Here is a 26,411-nt window from a genome sequence, read left to right on the forward strand (position 1 = left end):
CAAAAACAGGGCGATCATCGGTAAACGCACTCGGCAAGAATGTAGTACATCAGGCGGACAGACCAAAAAATGGGCATGAGAGTCGCTGCTGCGAGGCGTTCGCAGTCTTGTCATGGCCAGGCAGCATGCAGCTCTCGAGTCTTGGACGTACTCACATAATCGGACCTACGCCTCCCCGAACAGCTCGCATGCTACAAGCCGACGCCCAGCTATCCCAACACCGCCGGTACACCGCCGGCGCACTGCCATGCCCAGTGTACGTAGCACGATTTCGGAACTTCGCTGTATGTGACAGCCTCCTTCACTTATTGTCGCAGATTGAAGGTAGAAACGGTGCTGTATGCAAAATGAGTGAAACTGCCGAAATGCTTGTTGTCTCCGGAAGACTTAAAAGGGTGTATTATGGACGGCCTGCGGTTGACTTAGAGGGTCAACACCTTCGCGGTATTATCCGTTAACAATTTTAGGATACGTGGGTGCACAAATACTCCTTATCAAACTGCGCATGGAAAGTGCCCCCATCCACAAAAATAAAGAAAAAAGACAAATGCTCGAGGAGGAGACATTCAACCGCCCCTTTTTGTCTAAGAGTGCACGAGGTGTTGCGCGGCGCGTCCTCCTCTCTGGCTCTGCGCAAGTTGTGCGCGTGATTTTGCCGAAAACGAAAGGGCTCATTTTTACAAAAACCCGGCAGTGTCTGTCAGTTTGTCAGCGCCGGGAAGAGAGGGAGAGGTTGACGCATGCTCACGTCAACGCTTCGGACCAATGGGAGCATCGCACGCGACAAATGACAAACGAAAAACACCGCCGGGTTTACGTCAAAAGAGCGTTCTAACGCTAACGCTTTAAAAAAGTAACGCAAAAGTAATGTGCGCTACATTTCATCATTAACGGTAACGCGTTCTTTTTATATTAAGGTAACTTAGGATGGTAACGTGTTCCTTTTATTAGCAAGTAACAAGTAACCTATTTCGTTGCTTTTTTTTTTTTTCGGTAACGCTTGCAACAGTGCTTTCAAATAATGCCTCTCGAAGTCGGAGTCGTTGGTGCCGGCATCATCGGGCTAACCACAGCCGTCAGGATCATTGAGAGCGTGGAGGATGTCCGGGTGACCGTCATCGCGGAATCCTTGACGCCTCACACGACGGCCGACGCAGCCATGGGGTACTTTGGAACCTCCGTGATCGACGGAATCAGCGACGAGAAACTCAGGTACAGTACATCTCTAAAGCCAAAGACAATACTCTTGACAGTTCCTCCATCTCTAAACACTTCCGGCGCTCATCAGCCAGTCGTGAAATGGTCGGGTCAATGGGCACTGGACAAGATGCATGAGCGACGTCTGATATAGGGAAAAGATAGCAGTTGCACATGCTCGGAACCTATGCGGAGTGCAAGTTCGTCTGCTTTCTTTTTGCAGGGGTTGTGGTGACATCAAAACGCCAAACTCTGGTATGCTCTGAAGGATAGTGTGTGGACCTCAAAACAACTTGCTTTGAGGTCAACCCACTATCCTTCTATCAGAGCCTATTAAAGTTGGGATTTCGGGCGTCACCACAACCCCCTGCAGAAAGGAAGCAGACGAACTTGCTCTCTGCATTTCACAGCCCCATATATGCAGAAAGATGGCACAACACAGAAAGTGATTGGAAGGCCAATTGCTGACTATCAGCTGCTCTGTTTGACCAATAAATAAGGCGAGTGTTTTCGCTCCAGAATGGATATGCAATATTCTAGAGCGATGGTGGAAAAAGTGCCTAAGCATTGGAACATATGATTTCGATCGCCCTTCTCATTTGATGGAACTGTTTAGATGAAGATCAGTGAATCATGTTGGGTTAATTGTGAGGCAGTACACACTCGAGCACGTCCGACGTTTCTCAAGCCATCAGTAACAGCAATATATAATGAAATCTAGAGAGAACTAGATGTTCTCTTCTGAAGTGAAAACTTTAAATAAAGAAGACATTTTTGTGTATTTTGATTTGTAACTTTTTAAGGAGAAACTTAAATGGAAAGTGGTACCTTTAATGATCTAATTTCTAGTGTTTGATGCTCAGCGTTCCCGCGTTCCGCGTGTAAAACGCATTTTCCATATCGCTTAAATTTATACAATTACAGGGATTGGTGCCTGGAAAGCTACAATTTTTATCTCCACCTGATTAGGACGCAACCCGGAGAACAAATAGGCTTGGCGTTAACTCCAGCTTACAGCTACCGCCAGACCTATGCTGTGAGTATACGCAGCGCACTTAACAAATATAAACCTTATAATTATAGAATTTTGAATTTTTTATGCTGCGATTTTAAACTTATGAAGGCACAGCAGCCTTCCTTCCTTTGCTAATGGTTTTGGCAAACATGTAGCAGGCTCTAAATGTATTTGTTCCTCAAATCAAGTAAAATACAGTACATTTCTTGTTTTGACGGCAATTTTCGTTTTAGTTTTAATACAGGACTGAATTATTTTTATTACGTCATCCGTGGAGAGTTTTTAACATTCTTGTTGATTTCTCAATAACCTAGTCAAGTCTAAAATTCTCATAATTATCTTCGTTTTTTTGTCAGATATGCGCTGAGGTTTCAACTTGAGACCACCGCTTTAATTTCTCAAATTCTACTATTGTTAATTCTCTGATGACGTTATCAGCTTATCTTGTATTCGACAAGATTTTAAGACGTTAAATGTATTAATCAACTCCGTCAATATAACCGTTCTTTTTCTTTTATTGCAGCCAAAGCCCCTGTACGCCGAAGCATACTTGGCGTACAGAGATCTAACCCAGGAGGAACTGTCAGCATTCCCAGGCAATTATCAGTATGTTCCTTGACACAATCTAAATGTATCTGCACGTTAACGTCACAGCGAACACAATTACGTGGCAAATCTCGCGTGCATTACCATCGCTCAACAGCCCATGCCATTGGCTCACGAGTCGATAAGAATGCCGAGATACGAATCACTTACGATACAAGGACCGTTAAAAGAAAAAGGCGCGCCATGTATTTCTTGGGCAGTTTGTGCCCAGCGGTCATAGTTCCTCTCAAAGCGCGTGTTATGCGAATCTGTTATCAACTCATTGAGACTATCTAGTAGGGACGCCCATATGTTAAGCTCCAAAACTCAATTTGTGCAGGATGACGCTTTGATAGACTATGAGACTATGACTATGACTATGAGAATGACGCTTTGATAGAGTCTTCTGCTATGTTCGCGTGGCGTTTCTAGGTCGGTTAAGTCTGCCGTAACTTAATTTTCTAGACTCGCGGTTCGCAGATCCCAGTGTCCAAAACTCTTTGCACTGATCATGACGTTGTAGAATGTAGATACTTCAAGCCTACGAGGATTTAGGTACCAGCCCTACGAAACGAAATTGCGCAGTCTTGCCTTAAAAAAAAAATATAAATAAAACGTTTTTGCTCATGCTGGTGTGAGAGAAGCAATCCGGCTCGCGCGCAAGCTATGGCAATACTTTCTTTCCCGCGCACTCAGCTAAACTTTCGTACTCTGAAACAGTCCCACGTTGTAGATTTGTGATTAGACCAGGAGAAATAAAAACACCAAAACTTGACAAAAGCCGAATGCCGAGAGAATGTTATGTACATTAAAAGGTCTCGAGAAAACAAAAACGTGAAAATGTGTCTGTTTGTTCTTAAATTCAATGTCTTGTCAAAATATTGTCAACGAAGTCAGGCAGTTTCAAAGGAAAGTTACTGACAATTGAGTTCATTAAGTTCGTCTGCAGCTTTTGCAAGGGTTATGGTGACGTCAGAAAAACGCCGAGCTTTGATTGGCTCTGATCAAAGGATAGTGGGTAGACCTCAAAGTAAGCTGCCTTAAGGTCTACCCACTATTCTTCAATCACAGCCAATCACAGTTCGGCTTCTTTTTGACGTCATCACAACCCCTGCAAAAAGAACCAGACAAACTCGCGCTCTGCATACGTTTTTCACTCTGGTGCCCTACTTTATGTTTACTGCTAATTAGATCATACCTGACCACTTTTCGGGAAAAAAAATACTTCAGCTCAAGGAACGCGGTGCTTAGCGAGTCCCGAGCATTTTTTTTTTTTTTTGTCACTTTGCAGCCAACGAGATTGCGGCAATATCGGTTAAGAATGCCGGAGCACCAACCACGAAGCAATAATTTGGAAATAATAATACGAAGCCACGGCCCGAGATTCTTTGCATTTTAAAATAATTTTCTTGAGTATTGCGGTTAATTCATTATATTGCAACTTCACGCTGTTTAAAAAGCTTTCTGATATCAGTCTTTTTGGCGTAGGTATGGAACCTACGCTCTTGCCATTACTTTCGCCTGCAACAAGCTGCTTTCTTACCTTATGGAAAGGTACGTTACCACATTTGAAAAAAGCTTCTTTTTTTTTCGCTAGTTTTCGAATTTGTGAATTTTGAAACTTTCCATGCAGGTTACTGCAAAAAGGCGGCCGCTTCGTCAGCAAGAAAGTGACCAGTCTCAATGAAGTATAAGACACGCATTTCGCTCGCTTCCTCTCTCTCTCTCTCTCTCTTCAATATTTGGTTAATTGAGGTTAACTTAAACCGTTCTCTCAATTATACAAAATTAAAAAAAAAGATGTTTTACAGGCTCACCGGTTCTAAATATTCGTTAAAAACTACGCTAAAAAACAAATTCCCGGTTCCTTACCGTGTTCAGCAAATGAACCGTAGCGATGGCCGAGACGCTGCACAGCATCTCTTGCGTGTCGAAATCTACCGGACGGTGCTTGTGTGACACTCTGGCGTCACCAAAAGTACCTAGAAACCGTAGGTAGTAACGGTCAAGCTAGTAACGGTTACCGGGTGAAGAAGCTAGTAACTGTTACCAGCGTAAAAGAAGAACCAATGTATTTTACTACCTCTAGCTAGTAACTCGTGCCACCTCCCGACAGAAGACCGGAAACGCAACGAGTCACGTGATTTCCGGTGAAAAAAAAGCGTGTGGGGTGTGCCACTTCTTACCAGATGGCAGGCGGAACAAATATTAAAACCGGAAATGAGTAATCGAGGTGGCGCTAGTCACCGTCCAGTTAAAAGTACACACAAAAAAGAAATCGATCATATACAGCTTATTTCAACGCTTCCTCATGTGCAAGTAGATACACATGTTGCACAAAAACATTTTCAGCACACAATTGATACAATGCATTCAACACAGATCCCATACAAATACGACAAGCACATGTGACAAGCTTACTCTAATCAATCTCATCGCTAACTCCCTTGACGGCCCATGAGTCTTTTATTTTGACCATTTGAGTGCGCAAACTTGTCGTCGTGTATCACCACGTCATTGAATAATGTTGCAAATATGGTGCTCTTTTCGCATCAATATCCTTCCTCAAGAAAGTTTTCAAACGATTCGAGGCTTCTATCTCTTACTAAAAAACAAAGTTAAACCCGGAAATTATTCGCTACAGTCGATAAAACAACCTCCCCCACCGCATCTAAGCATCGATGTCTTCGCTTCCCGCATAGAGGCCGCGAACCAGCTTTCTCGTCGCTTACGTTATTCGAGAATTAAAAGGAATGCGGTCCTGTCGGCGACAGATTGCTTTATTGTCGTCACCCTTGGCGAACGAAGGCTGTAATCGACGGTGAATACGACAGCAGCTGCACTCCTTTCGCGCCGTTGCGAGTCAGAAATGCATGCAACATAATACCGTATGCAGTCTCATCTTAATTTGTGTGTAGTAGACTGACGAATGCTCGCGTTCCTGGGAAAGATATAAGCAAAGTCAGAAAGACTCGTAGAATGCCAAAACATTTTATTTATATTAGTCCTAAAGCTAGATACACTATTTACTCCGCACATCAACGGTCGTGACAGTACACTGTCACGACCAAAGACAATGTGCTTCTTGAATGGCGAAACCCGATCGGGGGACTGGAGGCACTGTTTCGTTAGAACTATCCTCGGAGCAGTCCAGGTCCACTCACATTCCGGCCCAACCGAGTGCACGAGCGTTAACTATGTACTCCAACACGGTAACACGAGAACTGCACACGACACAAGGCAAAGACGGTCGGTTCGGATCGCATAATTGGGCGTCTCACAAATTCCGACTGGTCCCAACCTACTTGTTGTACAATGTTGCCAAGCGTTTCTTGCGAAAGAGAAACACGTGGTTTAAAGAATACAATAATAATTCAAAAACAGAATGTACCTTTCTTGTTTTTGGCAACGTTTTTATCTCGTGCTAAGTGGCTATTTTCATCCCAGCTAAGACTAAAGTGAAAATATAAACGCTCCCAAAAGAATCTAAACGAGAAGGAAAGTCAGAAGCCGCATGGCCATTGCGTGAACAATGGTTTACGTTAATCGAGAATTACATTAATCGAGAACAGCTGAAGGAGTATAATTTAGATGCAAATTTGGTTAGGTTTCTTCACCAGGTGTACACAGACAATAAGATGGTTAGAACATGGAAAGCAGAAACTACACAACCCGCAGCAATAAAAAGAGGACTCATGCAGGGCTGTCCACTCTCACCTCTGCGCTTCATAATATATCTCAGTGAAATGGAAAATAAATTAGGGCAGTGCAAGTTAGGTTTGGATGTGAGTTGTATGGAAGGAGGGACAAATGTACGTATTAGAGGTAATACCAGGATCGATGTATGCAGACGGCATAGTACTTATAGCGGATAACCAGGATAACCAGGAACTAGCTGGAATACGTGGAGAGGAGGAGAACACCTTGGGCATGAGTTTTAGTGGTGACAAATCTGGAATGATGGTGTTTAACGACAAAAAGAGGGAGCCCCCTCAGGATGCAAGACATTGTAATAGACCATGTAGGAAAATGCAAATATATGGGAGTCTGGCTCAATGAGCGTAGGAAATGTCTAGGGGAACAAGAGGAGAGTATAATTAGAAAAGGGAAAAGAAATTTATCTGATATGAACCACAAGGTGCTATGAAACTATAATAGGTATGAAGGGGTCAGAGGTATATGGAAAGGAGTGGTGATATCAGGACTGCCTTTTGGCAATGGGGTACTGTGCATGCAATCAGGGGTTCAATCAGGATCAGAAATTCGACAAAAAAGCGTAGGCAGATTGGCACTGGGAGCACATGGAAAGACACCAAATGAGGGAGTACAGGGGGACATGGGATGGTCGTCTTTTGAGAGCAGGGAGGCAATTAGTAAGTTAAAATTTGAACAATGGTTGACTGATATGGATGATACGCGGTGGGGCACGGAAGGTATTCAAGTATTTATACATAAAAATTTTAAACACAAAATGGACAAGCCGAACCTGAAAGTGTAAGATCCGTTCACACACTTGCGACTTTTTAGAACCGAGGGCCTTGAAACCTCTTAAAATTTCTTAGGACGAGAGAACACACTGACACACTGGCGCCATCTATGCGGTGATCCTGGAACTGCATTTCACAAGAGCGAAGGTTTTGCGGGATTTTTTGAGGTCAAATCTGCGTAATACCTATGAGAAAGGCTAGTTTATAACGTTGACAAAAGTATTTCGAGCCAATAAAGAAAGGATGATGCCTAAGAGAAATAGAAAATATGCGGACCGCCAGGTTTCTACGCCACCCAATAGATAGCGCCAGTGTGTCCTCTCGCCGTAAGAGATTTCTGGAAGTTCCAAGGCACTCTATCTTAAGAAGTCGCAAGTGTCTGAACGGGCCTTTACATTTAAATACCTACACACTTTTGATGAGGCTGAGCAGACTACTACAGTGGACAAGGCGGTGAAAGAGGCAGAGAGAAAAATGTGGAGATAAGAATGCAGGAGAAATCAGCTCTAGTGGTGCACAGGTCACAAAAGCAAGACATAAGAAAGGAAAATGTGTTTGACAATTCACTGGGAAGTTCTTGGTTGTTCGAGGCGAAAACGGGAGCTTTGAGGACGCGGACGTATAGGGCTAAATTTCAGGAGGCAGACAAATTATATGTCGCCTGCCATAATGAGAGTGAGACTCTAGAGCACTTGGTTTTGAAGTGCACGGGGCTTCGCCCTGCCCTGCATAAAGAAGTAACCGATCTCGCCGGGGCCCTGGGTTTTACTGGCGACGATGGAAGGATGGAAGAGAAAATGATTACAATGACAAAGAGAGGATTAGGAGATTGCTGAAAATTATCCAGGGAAAATTGAATGATGCACATTTAACTAGCACAGCTGGGGTCAGGCGGAACAGAGAAAAATTGGGACTCCCTCCCGCGTGACTCCGGGTCAAGGTATCAACCCTGTCTCCCAGTGGGTCCGGTGCTGGGGTAACACCGACAAGGTTTGACCAGAGAAAAATTGGCGACTACCTCGCCGGGGGGAAGAGGCAGGGGGGTTATGTTTTTAGTTTTTTGCCCGATCCTCCCAAGGTCATCCTGAATATCCCACACTGCCTGGTGACAGTTAGGGGGAGAAAATTGGTCTTAGAAGGAAGGGAGGAATCATACGTTTGTCTTTTTAGACTTAGTCTAGGTGGCGCAAGCTACCACCCGTTTCAAAGGCTATAGCCATTAACATCCATCTATCCATTCATCTTGCCCTCGCGCCAGCGCTGGCTTCCACGACGTGCTGGAACGGAGGCTGCGATAGTTATAAGTCAGCTCCAATTCTTAAACAAGTCCCCTCCTACAATACTTGATGCTACGATAATTTGCGGATAATAATGATAATAATAATCTTTATTAGCGAAACTTTGAGGTACTCTGGTTGGCTCACAAGGCTAGGTAGATAGGCGGGGGCCTTTACGCGTGCGCGTCTGCTAGCCAGCCATTCATCGCAGATACCTGCGATGGGTGGCTGGCTACGATGCAACGGACGCCGTCATCTTGTTAGCGCCTTTGGGGCAGTAAATAGCTAGTAAGAAGGTAGTAACGTTCAAAAAGAAAGGTAGTAATGGCTGCATTTACTAAATTTTTACTACATTTCGCGCGTTTGAGGTAGGAAGTAGTAAAGGGTAGTAACTGTCAGAAAAAGGTAGTAACTGTTGCAGTTACCAGCATTTGACTAGCTTTTTTAAGTGTGTACCTCGATAGCGCGCATGATATAGATTGGACATAAGCGCCTCTTCAACTTACGGCTGGGTCTCTTGTTCAAACAACACTTAATAGATTAAACGCGAGTTCAAGCCGAACTCTGAAGCGGTAGTCCTAACAAATCTGTGTCTCTCTGTAGATGTCGTACAGGTAGACACTTTGCCATCTATGTGTTGAGTACACACGCACCAATAACAAAACCGTGTCGCCCATGAGACGGTGCTTACAAACGTCTGTGAGATATGCCTTAAACACACTAGAGCAAAAAAGAGCGTTCGATCCCCATCTTTGCGTGTTGCGATCTGGATGGGCCTCATACGACATGCGGCCGTCTATCCCTACTGCGTGGAATAGGTTAAACACCCCAGGCTCGCAGTGGTGCTGCCCTGACTAAATTCTTAATATACAGCGGTGACACCAGACAGCCATTGAGGCTGGCAAACTTCCTGCTGTCTAAACGTTCAATGATTTATACAAAATAGCTTTATTTTTGACAGACGCTTCGTTTTGTCGGCTTATGACATCGCAAGCGATTTAAGTGGTTGCAAATGTTGTTGCATTTCTAAAGCTTGCTGATGACTACGACGCGATCGTGAACTGTACCGGAGTTGGGGCATCGTTTCTGGTTCCTGATCCTGATGTCATCCCCGTTCAAGGTCAGACGATTAAGGTAAACAAAAAACGGTTATTAATCTTTGGCAGTCCTTTTTTTGTGACACATCGATGTTCGGTTTACTGATAATTCTAAATAAATTGATCAGAAACATTGACATTTGCTTCACCATAAATCGCAGGTTTCCGCTCCATGGATCAAGCATGCAACCTTCGTTGAAACAAAATGTAGCGTTTGTCCGACGTGAGTACAAATTACCCTGTAGATGGAAAAATGCACTAAAAATCACGGTCAGGTGGGAGAATGGCTAACTAGCCAAAATTATGCCCTTTTAAATAATACTTACTTTCCAAAACCAGATGGCAACGTGCCCACACACGCGTTGTTGCTTATCAATATCGCTTATAGCAGATGGTAGAAATTCAAATTCAATTCGACTTTGGTTTTATGGAACCTTGGAACGAGAACAAATCGGGACATTGACTAACAATAAAAGAAAACATGAAGTGCTAAGGTTGGCTGCCAAATTCTTCGACGTAATTTAAACGAACTCATGGTTAGCATATCTTGTATGCTGACTATGGATTCAGCATTATTTTATATGCATAGAAAGGCCAGCATCAATGATGTACTCTATTGACTCATTCGAAGACAACCTCCATGCCTTAGGTTTTCGTCCTCATTAGAAATGAAAAAAGTTTGATTGTTCAACTGCTTACTAAGTTTTCATTTGTTTGCGCGCTCCCTTTTCCACGCTGATAAAGAATACTTGAGGACACTGTCGCAAAGTCGAACACAACAAACTAGTTCATATAGAGATGCATTTTTGGCAGGGTCGACTACGTCATCCTGGGTGTAAGCTCTGTATATGGAGCATCTTCGCTTGTTCCTGATCCAGAAGTTGCCAAAAATATTTGGACTAATTGCCTGGAAGTCGTACCGAGCTTAAAGGTGAGCTTGCGCGTTCTTTGTTCTCCGGTAGCAAACACAAATAACCGAAAGAGGAAATAAAATGGAGCGCCGCAGAAAACAAATAAAGCATTCGTAACATTTCTTTTCCTCGCGCACTTTGGTTTTGATCCGAACTCCTCCTTCGTTGCAAGTCATTTGAAAGTTATTAACCGACGACTGCAGAAGGCAATGATCTTGAACTTTATAGGAAATTTAAAACATAGCGATCGTTCTGTTACCGTGCATTGAAGTATCAATACACCTTTCGCTAAATTACCCAAGCACCAAATTAGCATGCTGAGAGCTGTTACAGCGTTACAGGTGCGAGTATCTGCCGCAGGTATTGTTCGAAAACGCAAACCTGAAAAAAATTAATGTGCGGTGTCTCTGCCCTTTTTTTTTATTGTTTACTTTGAATATTTTAAACTGATAAGGCGAGTGTGTGCATTTTTTTATTACGTTTATAGTATTCTCCTTGGTGCGTGAGTAATTCGACTAGAGGTCTATTGCTAGAGTTTTCCGGACGAAAAAAAAAATTCACGTTGTGCAGTCACTTCTGGAGCCCTAAACTCGTCAAACACGAAGTTGGAGCCGAAAGTTTGCGGAGCGCGCTGATTGGACGTCGGTGACAAAAACGCGAAGTCATCATCGTGGTTGTCCAATCGGTGCGCTCCGTCAACTTCGGCCCGAACTTTGTGTTTGACGAGTTTAGGGCCCCTGGAAATGATTAACGGTTTAGCGTCCGAACGATAGAGATCATCTTTTGTTCGGATGTAAAACCGTTCATCGTTACCAGAAGTGACTGCACCACGTATATTTATCCTCCGGAACACCCTAGATATGTAGTACTTTAACGTTTCATTTTACCTTTCAGGATGCCAAAATCCTGTCTCACCAGGTGGGACTCAGACCGTACAGAAAACCTATTCGACTGGAAATCGAGAACCGCGTAATTGAAAATTCGGGAAAAACAGTAAGTGGCTGCCACTCCTTGTAAGAATAACTTAATTTTATTTACACCGCGACGCAGCGATGGGATAGTTACTTTTCAACCGACATTTTCTAAATGCGAACAATGCGGCGTGAGTTCGTCAGCTCTTTGCGCACCTCGTGCGCCTGTTTACACCCAAATCTATGAGTGTGTTTGTGGCTGGCTAGAGGGGGGGGAGGGGCATCCCCCCCCCCCCAACCCCCGACCTGAATTAATGACGTTGCGACTTTGGTTGCCTAGACTTCGCGAGTTTTCTACGCGCTGTCCATGTTGCCCTTTGATCGTACAGCGCAGCTGAATCAATACTTCGCTCCAGATGCTCCAGATTTCGTTCAGCCGCATTTCGTGAAGCCGCATTTCGTGCAGCCGCATTTCGTGAAGTTGTGGCCTGTAACGTCCCATGATGCAATTTGCGCGGTGTTGCATGATGGGACGTCACAAACCTACGCACCGATTCAGTTTCTCCGCTAAATTTAGCGGGGAAGCTGAAGTGGTGTGTAGGTCTGTGACGTCCCATAATGCAACGCGCGCAGTGTTGCATTATGGGACGTCACAGACCTACACACCAATTCAGTCTCTCCGCTGAATTTAGCCGGAAAGGGGAATTGGAGTGTAGGTCATGCGACATCAGGTCACGTGAACTCAATTTCCCCGCTAAATCTAGCGGGAAAATTAACTTCTCGTGACTTACCCGCCAATTCAGTTTCTCCGCTAAATTTAGAGGGGAAATAGACGTCACATGTCGCATGCATTCACGCATGCAACACGGATGCTCAGCAATTTTCCATAAAATTTTTTCACTTACTCTGTAAAGCAGCTTAAGGATTAAAAAAGAACTTCAGAGGCGTTTGCTAAGACTGTTATCTAACAAATTGTGTAATAGTTTTGTAATTTTGTGCTTCGTATTGGTGTTTTCAGAACAACAGTAAATCCGGAGTCTCGCTCATACATCACACAAAAGACGTGGCGTTCGCTGCTGACATGATAGCAGAATTACATGCGGACACTCCTCCTCAAGCATGTTAAAAGTGCGCTTGCCTCGTAAGCATGTGGGCTTGGAACATGTCAGCAGACAGTGTTTTGTATTACTAATGTGATAGGACTGTCCGAACAGAAGAGAAACGTTCCTCAGACACTAGGGAGTTTTAGGGAATCGTCTTTGCACTTCCGATACGCTATACTAGGGAGTTTTCGGGAACCGTCTTTACACATCCGATACGGTATACTAGGAAGTTGTAGGGAACCGTTCTTGCACATCCGAAACGGTATACTAGGAAGTTTTAGGGAACCGCTTTTGCAAATCCGATACGGTACGATGGGCCCTCCGGTACGAACTGCGCATATGCGCTACCGCAGAAAACTCGCGCATGCGCAGTGAGCACCGGAGGGCCCATTGTACCGTACCGGACGTGCTAATGCAGTTCCCTAAAGCTCCCTAATGTCTGCAGACTGTCGTTCGTATGATGTGTAAGCAGTGTGACCGCGGCTTAAAGGGGCACTCAAGAGGACTTCGAGCTCATCCGTTTATGGTGATAACTCAATTTACGAGCTCTAAGCATCCTAAAAAACGAAATTACGCTCATAGGGGTCCGATTTACCGAATAAAAATCTAATCAAGAATTGCGACACGTCCATCTTTCCGCACCTCGAAGCAGACACACAGAGGGGGAGGGGGGGGGGGGGGGGGGGGAACCGTCAAACGGCGTTTTGTAACAATTATTGCTGTATGACGTCTTATGCACCCAAATAGTTGACGTTTTCTGTGAAAATATAATGCACAACGCGCGTTAAAGAAAAAGCAATAATAGTGACTTTTGGGATCTCCGCGGAATTCACTATTTTTATTGGACATATTTTATGGAGTTGGTGGGGACCCGAGAATGGCTTCCACAAGAAAAAAAAATGGTGCCCATGCATTTCTATTGCTGGGAGTTGAGTAGGACGTCATGCCATCTAGAACTTGTCATATGTAAAAGGGTAGATAATTTTGTCGAACCTTTTACATGTGGCATAAAACTTTCATATAGAACTGCTATTGACCAGTTTGGATGTAGCCCAACAAACAATATGCCATCAAAAACAAGCTTCTATAAAAAGCACTTCAGCGCCCCTTTCAAAGCTGGGTGAGAAATTGAAGTTTCCCCCAAAAACACTCATATTCAGACCAGATTATTTTAGTTGGCATTCTGCTAGGCTAGCTACATTTATTTCAAATTTGATTAAAATTATTCTTGATTCTGTTTTGATGCTAATATATTTTGTAGAGTTACGATATTGTAAATTTTCAAGGACTTGTTATCTATTTTGCTGCCATTTCTTTAGCCGGCGAGCTGCGTATATTTAGCGAATGCCAAATTCTCCTCGCGTCTTGCAATAACCATCTTGCAATAAAATGCTGACGTCACTTCGTCGCTCTAGCTTATAATAAAAACCTAATATACCGAGCCTTACTTAATTTAGGCACCAATTGTTTTGGAAAGGTGTAAAACAGCTCACATCAAATTTTGGAACCTCTTAAAAAATTACACAAGCTTGATTGCTCCCACAAAAACCGGGAAGAAAAGACAGTGTTTAGTGTCGACTACCGTCTCGCAGAACCACCTCGCGAAAATCGGCGTCCCAAGACTTGGTCTTGGGATGCCAATTTTTGGCATCTGAAGACGTGAATTTCCTGGATAAACTTACTGAAAAAATTAAAGTCACGTAACTACATTCCCCGCTAGATTTGGCTGGGAAATCGACGTCACGTGATTTGAAGTTACATGACGTCAAATTACGATAATTTTCCCGCTGTATTTAGCCGAAGGATTTACGCAACGATTATTCCTGACGGTTTCCTCGCACAATTCACTGATAAAGTAGATCATGCGTTAAAGCCTAAATCTAATCACTGTATAATTGAGGTGACCTTGTCTATAGGCTCGTGACGTTCTTATGTTGTTTTTTTTCAGCTACCCATTGTTCATAACTATGGTCATGGTGGTTCCGGAATCACCGTGTCTTGGGGAGTTGCAGGCGATGCGGTGAAGCTCCTACAAGACGTCATTCGAGACAACAACGTGACAAGACAATAAAGATAGACTGTGTTTTGCCTTAAGCCAGGACACAGCCAAGGCTACGACCTGATGGAACCAATCAAACGTTGTCCAAGGCCCAATAGCATGATGGTCTTTACGTGTCTCTACGTGTTCCATCATCGCTGAAACAACATTGTACATAGAATGCCCAGTGACTTGCGCGTTTGAGGCTATTTGATTGGTCACATACACTCGTAGAATCGGCTGCGTTCGCGCTTACAGTGTTTTGCCGAAGAGATATGTTTGTTCCCATCAAAGTTTCAAGTAATTTAATATTTTTTTAAGCTCAGACTTGTTTTAAGAGGAACGTCTTAATCCTTCCAAGTAATGTAAAACGTATTCAGCATTCGGCGCCCCAAAATGTATTTACGTCGGTCGCCGGTTTTTTGTTGGAGCGCCAATAAAATTGCTCTACTCCGTTTCACTTTCACTTTGTCCGCAGCCAACGCTACACTCCAATGGAGTTAATGATGTTGCGCCAAAGCTGCATCGTCACGGCGCTTGTTTTTGTTGAGGGTTTGCTATCCAACAACTAAACCGATCGAACACAAAGGAAAGTATAGCGGCGCGTTCAATATGCAAAATGCGAAGGGCAAGTTCGTCAGCTTCTTGCACAGGGGTTGCAATGATGTCAGAATGCCGAGCTCTTATTGGCTGATGGGAAAAGAACATAGTGGGTTGACCTTAAGGCCTATATAGCATCGAGGTCTAGATCGCAGGGCTTTGCAGGGCAAGATTTCGGTTCACGTGTACTGAACTACGGTGCTCAAAGCGATTCCCCCACCCCGCCCCCTCCTCTCGTGAGGGGGTTGTTAAAGGCCGACAACCAGACTTGAAATTCTGCAAGGCAGAAGATCCTCGTCACCATTGGGGAGGAGGAAACAGGCCATGGTGGACAGGGTAGAAGCAGGGAGAGGAGGAAGGGAGGGAAAAGTGGAAAGCGCGAACTGGGTAGCCGGTTTTTAAGGTAAAAAAAATAACAAAGAAAAAAAACGCCTCTGGCAAGGTTTTTAACACTTTTATAAAGTACGCCTAACATTAATAATCGATTCGTTTCTGCAAGAACCGGCGGCAGTAGTGTAGGCACAGGTCTCGCGCGGTAACGAATCCAAAACTAATAACTGAATATGTTGGAGCGTTCTACACTTGTCGTTATAGACACATGCTGGTGCATGATGATGCTGACTTGTTCTTGCCGAAAAAAAGCGGATTCGCTACGCGAGCACAGCTGCAAGAGCTGATGTGACTATACAGTGAAATCCATCTGTGTGTGTTACTTTATTCTCATGCACGGCATTAACGAGCGATGAAAGCCAGAAATATAGGTATGTGGGAAATTACCTTTTCACGTTGGTTGTAAAAGGGGTGTTGATGCAAGTCATCATCAAATGGTTCTCTTTCTGAAAGCGAGCCGCGCACCTGTGCCTTGTGGACGTCGTACAGTTTAGCGTCATCCAGATTTGGTGGCCCAGATAACTCCTCGGGGAAACAAGAGGAGCCGGAAAGGTGTAGTTTACTGTTTGTTGTCATCGACACGACACTCGTTTATTTCAACTTTTCTTCTCTCGTTATATTGAGCGGGAGTATGGTAAAAAAAAAGAGGCGTGAAAATAAGTTTTTTTATTCACCCCGATGCGATAACTAACCTCACAGTCAACATAACAGTATATTCTACAGAAAGCGACACAATTAACGAGAACAAAAATAAGCCCTTCGATCTTTTCCGAGTATTTACTCTTTTTTGCGTGAAATGAAACGTGCTGGCACCAGTGTGCAAATAGCCCTCAAACGCTTCCGGTTCTCAACTAGGTCGCTGGTTTCGTAGTATATGCGAAATCAAATATGCACTCTATATTCTGGGCATGGCCAGTTATAGCCCTGTCCGTCTTAATTCACTCCCATAATAAAAGAATTACGAGTAAAAAAAATTAGGAAATATGCGTGACCGGAACTGTGCCGCGGCTACCGAATATATGGCACCACTGAGTTTGTTGCCAAACAAAAAAAGGAAAAGATCCCGGACAGTGCGTGGATTCATAAAGAGCAAGTTCTACCGCCTAGGTTCGTGCCTTACTCACTCTCTATCACGTTAGTATACCGCGTGATAGAGATCTTTGAAAGCAACACTGCTTTCAAAGATCAACATTCAGAGCACTCTTTAAGAACCTCACCCTCGAAAAACACACTGTTGAAGTTCTAACAATACGCGTATGGTATTCCCGAATTCAGAAAGGAATTCCAGTGCAACGGCACTATCAGGAAGTTTTTTCCCCAACTCTACCGCCTGAACAATAAATGACTGCTTAAAAATATTCATACGGGCATCCATGGTGGGTAAAACTTTCCGGTGATGTAAGCGATCTAGTCGGTAGCTTTTCTGCTTCACATATTTGGACGTACCAATTGGAAGAAGGTTATTATATATCTGGAAAGAACAATTTCATGCGCTTTGAACATTCTTCGGTTTTTTCGTGGATGCAAACCTGCCTGTCTTTTCAGCGCCGTAACATATGTAGTGTTCCTAAAGTCAGAAAATGAGCGCACTGCCAGTGATTGTACGTTTTCAAGCTCCCTTGAATGTGTGACCTGCCAGGAATCCCAAACTTCAGACACAAGAATAGAATAGTGGGCAGGATTGACGTGTAGTTTGTTTAGTTCAGTGCTCTTTTATTATGTCACGTGTAACCCTAAAAAAGGCCCCTAAAGTTGTTTGGGAAACAGAATAAAGCTCTCTGATTGAATATTTGATCGATTGATTGATTGATTGATTGATTGATTGATTGATTGATTGATTGATTAATTGATTGATTGATTGATTGATTGATTGATTGATATAATACGGTCATCAGCAAACATTCTTATTTTGTACTGGCCTGTCACTGTCAATAGAAAGCAAGCTGTTGACATATACTAGAAAAAGCAATGGGCTGAACACAGAGCCCTGTGGCACAATTGAGGTTTTAGGTGACGTGAAAAAAAGATTTTGAGCATCTGAACAACGCCAGACCTTGCGTTTTGTATGTGCAGGTGACAGTGTGCTTACGGTAAAACTCACCCATAAGAATAAAAAAATCTTTTTTTAAGCGATTCCTTTGTTGTTGGTGTTTTATATTCCCGCTTTTTTCATCCCGTCAATGAAAACGAATAGTACCGGATTACATTCATTCCCTTACGTAACCAAGGAAATTACTTTACAATTACTTCGTAAAATCTGTAATTACGGCCGTACAAAATTCCTGATAAATCTAAGGAATTACAAGTAATTTCGTTACGTGTAACGAATTGCGTACAAGTCTGCTTAATACACAAATAAGGAATGCGGGTTTATCCTGGCACGCATGATTGCGCTGCACAAATGAAATTCAACTAATTGTATACACTAATATTATTTTCTTAGGGTCGGTATAAAAGATATCGTTTCTTTTATGTTCGGGCTTCATGAATTCCAAAGTTTAGTACTTGTACACTGTATTGACCGTTTACCATTTGCATTGTTATAGTAATTAAAATTAGTCACTATCACGTTTCTCGTAACTCTGCCTGACTGTATAGTTACACAGGAGGAAGTGCTGTATTATTTACTCGAATATTGCGTACCCGAATTACTGTTGTATAGTCCAACATATTAAATGACATTATTATTTTTTTTTTGTAAAGGAGCTGAATTAGCGTTATAAGTAGTATATAATATTTTTCGCAATGCTCGCTTCTGAAGCGTTATTACTGATTGTAAATAAGTTTGATATGTAAATCCCCGAGATTCTACACAATATAGTAGACGACTATCAAAAGTACAGTTGTATATTAATATCAATATGTTTTAATCAAAACACTGGCTGGTCTTAAGTAAAGTGTAAATCGAATAACTTGTGTTTTTATTTTTTTACATATTTTAATGTGGATGGTTTCTAGTTGAAAGAAGAATCCAGAGTCACCACTAGACATTAAATATTTTTAACTTTTTGAATAGAATTATCTCTCAAATTCATATTTTTTTGCTTCTTTCGGGCGATATTGTATGGGGAAGTAAACACTGCATATTCTGTGTCTTGATGGTTTAGTGGTAGCTTATTTTCTATGAACCAATTATCAATATGTTTAAGTTCCTGATTGATTTCTACTTCCAGCCCATCCCAAGAGTTTCCGGATGCGAGTAATACTCATTATCTTCCTACCTTACTGCATGTGATTTTCTCTTCAAGTAAATCATTTATATAGAGGGAAAAAGGAATGGGTCCCAGCACGGATCCTTGAGGCACTCCTGACAACACCCTCTCAATGCTAGAGTACTGATCCCCGATATAGACTAGCTAAGAGCGTGATGATAAATCGTTCTTAAAAAGATCGATAAAAAAACCACGAAATTCGCTTTTTTTATTTCTCATTTTTCCAATGAATGTTTCGTAATTAACAGTGTCAAAATCTTTTTTTTATAAATATAAACCACCCACACGAAACATTTAGCCAATCTTTAAACTACCTAGCTACTGATACCCGGACTCAAGGATACTCACACGCAACGCCACTGGCCAAGAAACTCCTTTGTTGCGGTGTAATTTCAAGGACAAAAGCGCTCATTTTCAATCAATCTCTCCTTTGCAAAATTTTATGACGTAAAGTGGGGATCGCAGTACACCCATGAGACGATATTTGAATGCGGTTCATAGTTTGGACCCGAACATTGCGTTGACACTCGATTTGGGCTCGTGATAATTACTACAGTTCAAGAAGCATTCGGGTAGTGGCCCGTGTCCAATCGCTGCAACGACGACAATAGCCGAGCCATAACCATGTCTAAAACTCAGCGCGTGTCCTGTGCTTTGCCAACCCTAGCACGTGGCTATAATCAACATTGGCGGCATATAATCGGCTCCAGATCGCGTGGCCGCTTGTTCTGGCTGCGAGTTGAGGGGGTGAACGCTGCTCGTTATTCTTTAATTTTTTCCTGGGACTCCTATTGCGTGGGGTGAATAACGATCGCGTATTTTATAGGTCATTAACGTCAGGGATCCGTTCTAAGCGGTATTTGCGCAAAGTACAAAAATTGTTGCATAGCCCCTTTAACGGCAGTTAAGTGTAACTAAGGTCAAACCTAGCTGCAGTTAAGGGTTCCCGTTTAACTAGAGTGTTAGGACCCTGGTTAAACCAAGTTCGACGTTCGTGTTTACAGCGTAAGGTCGCCTTCCCAAACCTTTGAGGTAAGGCAACACTGGTTTACGCTGTGTCGAAGAGAAAAAAAAGTCAGTCCAGTACAACTGCTAGCCTGGCGTTTTTAAGCTGCATCAGGCAGTAGTGAATACACAAATACACGGCTGTACTATACTCATTCAGGCCGAAACGGCCAGGATTAGAAATTGAACCCAGGACGCCAGGGTTCTGCAGAGCGACATTTCTGTCCACGTGCACCGGGCTACGATGCGCGAACCGATTCCCGTACCCGGCCCGCGTTCTACTTGTCTTTCTAGACACATACTGGTGCATGGTAATGCTGACCTGTTCTTGTCTATGAAAAGCGGATCCGCTACGAGAGCGAGAGTGCTCGCGTAGCATGTCCGCAGCTGCAAGACCATCACAATGACAGCTGATGTAACGACACCAAGTGCCATGCACGTGTGTTTCTCTGTTCGCTTGCACGGCATTAAAAAGCGATGAAAGCCATAATAAGGTTTGTATAAAGTACCTGTTCACGCTGCGATGAAACAGGTGTTGCTGCAAGTCACCATCCATTGGTTCTCTTTCGCAAAGTGAGCCGTGCACCGGTGGAAGTCGCACAGTTTAGCGCCATCCAGGCTTCGTGGCCCAGCTAACTCCTCGGAACAACAGAAGGAGCGGGAAAGGTACAGTTTACTTCATGTTGCCATCTACAGTACACATTTCTATTTCGTAACCCTTCACGTATTTATGATTGTAAAAGGCGTAAAAGGATTTTTTTTAACTCACCACAATGCGAAGACTAACCTCCCATTCAGCGTGACACTCATTCTATTCTAGATTCCGTGATGCAATTAGCTCAAAGAAAATATGGGTGCTTCCTTTATTTTTTTTTTTTTTTTTGCGTATTTTCGTTTTTTTTTTTTTTTTTTTTTTTTTTGCGAGAGTTCAAACGTGGTGGCGCCAGTGTGCAAACGCTGTACAACCATTTATCTTCGCGGCCCCTATTTCTCGGGAATCAATCACAGAGGACATAATCGCGGCCACTAAATTTCGCGAATTCCCAGACGCCCTCATTAAAACTCCTAGGGACCGAAATTTTCGCGTACCCTTAAATTTCGCGAATTTTCAGTTCGTAAAATTTGCGAAATTTTCGAAAATTAAGGTTTCGCGAACGTTAAGGGTTTTACAGTACCTCTCGAACACTTCCGGTCCTAAACAAGACGGCTGGTGTCAAAGTGTTTGCAAAACAAAACGGGTGTCGGAGCAAGGCGCTTGTTTGTTCTAGTTAAAATTAACTGCGGGTCTAGTTGAGTAAACATCTTAATTACAAAAGCGCAAACCGATTTAGTAATTTAGCACAAGCGTTTGTCCTGTTCATATCTTTTTTTTTTGTCCTTGTCCTTGGCGTTTTTGTAATTGCGACGTGTTTTTTTTTTCTAGTGCTTAATACATCAAGTGTTATAGATATTATGTCTAATACAAAATTCCCTCTCCCCCTCCCCCCTCCCCTTTTCCCCCACACATACAGACACAAAAAAAACTGCGGTTCTTTATTGCAAAAAAGAACTAGGATCGATCAACGATCATCCTCCGCCGCCCAAATGTAGTTCTAGCTGTCCGAAACCAGATGCCAAATTTTCAAAACTAACAGTTCGCTTATAGAAAAAGTAATAAGTCATTTCTAAAGTGTTCAACGAAAAAACGTCAGCTGACGCGGATCCCTTAAATACATGAAGCATAACTCTGCCTGTTACCAAAGATGGGCCCCATTTTTCACATTGACATTTTCAGGAAGTCCCTTAGAAGTTTTGTGTAAAAGATAATTGAACATTCATTTTGATACTTTGGAATCTGGTTTGAACCAGCGCAACATTTGGGCAAAGAGGCTGAGCGTTCGGCAATGCGTCGTTATGTTTTTCCAAATTTTTTTTTGTTGGTCATTATATATTACTATTCTATAGACCTACACGCTGTTTACAAGTTGTATATTATTTCTATGGACCTACACGTTGTTCAGAAAAGGGTTCACATTTGCCCACACCACGTGTGGGTTCTGCGCATTTGTAAGGGCAAAGATCCGCGTCAAGTGGTACGTTTGCGCTTGCCCCGCATCGACAGCAGCGCCACCGCGGCTGCGTGACGTCGCAACCACGAGTTGCTGTATAGTATAAAGTTATAAACTTCTCTTCTCCTTGCCTAAGTTACTGGCATGGAGTGTGTTTTAAATTAAATACATAAACTTTAGGATAGGTTATCCTTTTATAACTCAAGTATTCAGCAGAATCATTTCTTTCCTCTACTTCCAGCTTGCATGAAGTACATACAATCCACTAACCTCCGAAGAGCAAGATAACTATGCCGCAAAAATTACTTGGGACCATCTTGTCCGGGTTTACGCTTGGGATCAACATGTTCGGGGTCATTTTTACCGGTACCTTTTTGTCCGGGGTCATTTTGTCCGGGACCTTTCTGTCCGGCACCATTTTGTCTTGATTCCATTCCAAAAAGCTTTGCAACAAAATCCATCGAACCATCGGCGAACCAGAGCACTCAGTAGGGCCCGCACATGATCCAGATGTCGCGTTGATTCGTAAATTCTTTAAAAGAGTTAATTCTTAAGCCCTTTGGATCAACCATAAAAAAGGCGTACTGCACATTAAACTCTGACCAATGTTTTGTTCGAGCCTGACGGTTCTGCACTCAATACCACCTCTTGCGACGGGTGGAGACTTTAGCCAGGCGTTTGGCCCTTAAAACCTTGCCCTTCGAAAATGATCGTGCTGTGTCATGCCCTATGTCATAAAAATTCGAGCAAAGCGGACACCTTCTTCCAAGTTCCACTGGCGCGGGCGAAACTGATCATGAACCACGCTCGAAACAGAGTCATCCATGTGTGGACCCCATTAAAACTACGCAATACAAACATTTTCATCAACAATGTCTTTTTTCTCTCTTTCTTTTTTTTTTTTGTCAAAGGATGTTGACGCTTAGTTGTAGATCGCCGCTAAAGATTGTACGACTGCTACCAAGATATGCGGACGTTGCATATGGCAACTGACTGCTGAAGCACTAAGACCAAGACGTTGTTTACAAACAAGCCTATCTTTTTCCGCACCATATGTGGGCAAGGCGCGCACGTAGAAAGCAGATTCGTGTGAAGGGAAGCTTCTGCGCAGGCGCCATGCCGACAGCAGCGCCAGCACAACAGCGTGACATAAGATCCTAGCGTTGCATATCTAACATTCACGCCGAAAAACTAAAATGCCAACTAGAAGAGAAGGAAAAATGTGCAGGAGCGGCGTCTCAAACACATCTACATTTTGTTTTTTACGCCTTGTATAATTTTTTACTAAGGTCGCCAGCAGCGAGTCCTATAGGTCACCGAAACCCGACCAACGATGCATACACAATGTGAAGCAGGGCCAACCCTACGAGTTAACACCCCAACCAAAGATTCAAAGATCACAATGAAGTATATAAACCACAATGGGAAGCAAAACGAATCCTTCAAGTTTACTCCCGGTATGACTGAGGTCCCAAGGACTCACAAAATACAACTGAGGTAAAAAAAAAAATAAAAGATCATCACAGATCACAAAACACTTGACCATGAGTCAACCACCTTGGAAAAAAAAGTACAATTGCAGAAGCAAACGCAGAACAATACCTTTCGGAACCTTGCGCGCTTTATAAACGATTTCTTTTTCTGACCATATGGCCGTACGCCCATTATATTCATTAAGATGCTTGGCCAATTTAGTTCGAAGCGTTGTTCCGCACATTATGTTCCATGTTCCGTGAGCCGATGTGTTTTGTGTTCCGTCCTAAACCTTTTCTACCAAGCTTTTTTATTTCTTTCGGCGACCACAGTTTCAGGTTTTTGACCACCATGTTCAATAGTTTTAATTTGAATTCACCCTTTTTTTTCATCTAAACGACTTCGTTCTAAAACGGGAAAGTTGCATCACCCGAACTAAACTATCTTGTAGGGAAGGCGTAGCAATGCTGATTCGCACAGACCTAGTACTCATACATTTTCATACGTGTACACTTGTATCCTTACAAGCCTGCAAAGAGTTTCTGTGTAACCCCTGTGACAGAACCGTCCAACAGGGAAGAAACACGCATCGTAAAGCAGATAGTTTTATGGAACCGTTTTTGCACATCTGATACGATACGATGGGCTCTCTGGTACGCGCTGCGAATATGCCAGTCTTCTGTGATAGCGCGCATGCGCAGTGCGTCCCAGAGGCCCCAATCTAAGGCAGCGCAGTTATTTGGTCCAAGCGTTTCAGGTGTACGAAAAACTTTCCATAAAACTTTCTACAGTCTGCAGAATGTAGAATAGTCAGTCGACTCTTTTCGTTTAGGTTTTATATCGTAGCAGTCGAGCCCTCGTTTATGGTGCGCGTATTTTCGTGGAATTGCATGGAGCAGACATATATTAGGAGGAAACAGCTGGCGGGGTTAAATTAGAACTCCCAGATAATGTAGTGAAAGCTAATGAGTGCGATCCTTGTAACCATACGGAAAGGCAAGTTATATAAAAAAAAAGTAAATAGACGAAACAAAATTTTCAGAGTCAAAATTAGGAAAACGATCCACTGTACTAAATGTTTTGAATCCAAACGGGGGCAACGTCATTAGAGAAAATAACTATGTTAAAAGGTACAATCAGGGCAAAGCAGAAAATATTGGGGCCGAATTATATCTTGAAATTCCTATATTGCGCGGATATAGAATATATTAAATGGCCAATTCCAGGAAGGAGTAAAGTACGTATGTTTTATTAATTTCCTCGCTAAAATTAACGATGAAATGGACGTCACGTTACGTGTACCCCAAGTCAGTTTCCGCCGTAAATTTAACGGTAATATACTTGTGTATTGAGCACGTGATGTCAATTTTCCCGCTAAATATAGACGTTCAACTGAATGCTGTTTAGGTCACGTGACGTGAATTTCCCGCTAAATTTAGCGGCGAAACTTGATTGTTTCGCCACGTAACGAATATTCCCACTAAAGTTCCAAGAGGAAAGATTCAAAGAGAAACACGTTATAAGCCGTCAGTTTCGCCGCTAAATTTATATCCCGATTTGAATTGGAGTCTTGGTCACGTCACGTCAATTTTTCCATTCAAAAAGCGGAGAAACACAGCTAATGTATAGGTCACACAAGGTCAATTTTGCCGCTAAAACTAGCGAGGAAACTGAATTGGTCTATAGAAATAGGTCACGTTGCGTCAATTTTCGCGCTAAATATTGCGGGGGAACCAAATCGGTGTACAGGTATAGCGTGACGTCAAGTCATCTAAGTTTCCTCACTAAATTTAACGGGGAGAATCACGAACAGACGGAAAATTTTCTAGAATTAGGGGGTTCCGTTGACAAACGTTCCATCTAAGGCAGCGCGGTTATTTGGTCCAACTTAGTTTTTGTGAGGGAGTTTAGGGCCTTATGAGGCCCCATGAAACCTAGTTTGAAGCAAACTTGGTCTTCTTTGGCCAGACTCTGGTTATCTATCGAGATAGCTTGTAAACAAGTGTCAAAGTTAGTTTTCACCTCTGGTAGTTTGGACGTCGCCTGGCGTAGTTGGGCCTAACTCGCAAAACATGTGCCAGATTTGTGCTTGACTTCTGGTACTTTGTCTCATACGTGGCATGTTTGGCTCAAGTCTGACCCCCTGGCAATTAAATGGCCAGCCATAAACAAGCCATAGAAATGCAAAAGAACGCTACTCTGGAGCTTACCAATTGCGCCTTCGAGCAAAACTGTATTAGGCCTAACTTAGGCCGCTGGGATCGCCAAGCTTGTTTAAAGTTAGCTGCTTCTTTGGCCTGTTACGTGGGATGCCTTCTTAAAACCGGAAGCCCTAGTAAACCGGGGTAGCACAGAAACTACGATCTGAGCCTGCAGCCTAAGAGCTATGGTGGGTCTACTTTTCCGCGAAGCATTTGGAAGATTCATTACCTTCGATCAACGGGGTGTGCTCGGCGAATAATGAGGTAGTAAATACGCGCTGTGACAGTGACCATGATTTCTCATCGTGCTCAGTGCCACAGCGCAGGATGATCTTTCATTTATATCTCAACACGGCCTCATCCTTGGGGAAAAGTAGAACACTCCAAATTTCTTACGCCGTGGCCACACACACATCAAACAAAAGACACGTTGTTCACTGCAAACACGACGACTTATAAGTCATCGTGTATGCAGCGAACAACGTATGTTTATCTATATCTCCATCTGTATGTACAATATGTGTGTATCTGCAGACAATCCTCGAGCATCTTCGAACCCTGTTTGCGTCTCACATGTGTATGCTTCGAATATGTCTGCGGACGATTCTCGTGTGATTAATGTGACAGGTCTGTCACACAAGGAATGAACACGTTTTGGACAGTGTCAGCAGACTGTCTTTTGTGTTATGTATTAGCAGCCAGACCGTGGCTTTATAGCGTACTTCGCCTGCTTCAGAGGGCATAGCATCTTGTTCCTCTGCGGCAGCAGGTTCTGAGGGGGCGATCGCTTTAAGAAACCCAGGGACCCTGGGCTCAGTTCCTACCTCTCTCTCCCCCCCCCCCCCCCGCTCTCAATCTCTC

General features: G+C 43.2%; 1 protein-coding gene and 1 non-coding gene across 2 annotated transcripts in view; one reads left to right on the plus strand and one right to left on the minus strand.

Moving 5' to 3' along the window:
• Positions 1-26,411, minus strand: part of LOC8025919 — a 211,691-nt gene that overhangs the window by 82,457 nt on the left and 102,823 nt on the right. The window lies entirely within an intron of this gene.
• Positions 1,022-14,654, plus strand: LOC115310366 (D-amino-acid oxidase). The gene is made up of 10 exons (XM_029968711.4): positions 1,022-1,212; positions 2,122-2,233; positions 2,736-2,818; positions 4,286-4,351; positions 4,431-4,485; positions 9,594-9,695; positions 9,820-9,881; positions 10,472-10,589; positions 11,464-11,562; positions 14,532-14,654. Exons 1-10 carry the CDS (start codon positions 1,022-1,024, stop codon positions 14,652-14,654), a joined length of 1,011 nt encoding a protein of 336 aa, XP_029824571.2.

This window comes from Ixodes scapularis, unplaced genomic scaffold (assembly GCF_016920785.2).
Source record: "Ixodes scapularis isolate PalLabHiFi unplaced genomic scaffold, ASM1692078v2 PGA_scaffold8__174_contigs__length_109621045, whole genome shotgun sequence".
Taxonomy (NCBI): Eukaryota; Metazoa; Arthropoda; class Arachnida; order Ixodida; family Ixodidae; genus Ixodes; species Ixodes scapularis.

Excerpts from the sequence above, each read along its gene's own strand:
- LOC115310366 (XM_029968711.4), top strand. The coding sequence starts at position 1,022 with ATGCCTCTCGAAGTCGGAGTCGTTGGTGCCGGCATCATCGGGCTAACC. Across the intron at positions 4,352-4,430 it reads CTTTCTTACCTTATGGAAAG|GTTACTGCAAAAAGGCGGCC; the intron begins GTACGTTACCAC and ends CTTTCCATGCAG. Across the intron at positions 11,563-14,531 it reads TTGAAAATTCGGGAAAAACA|CTACCCATTGTTCATAACTA; the intron begins GTAAGTGGCTGC and ends GTTTTTTTTCAG.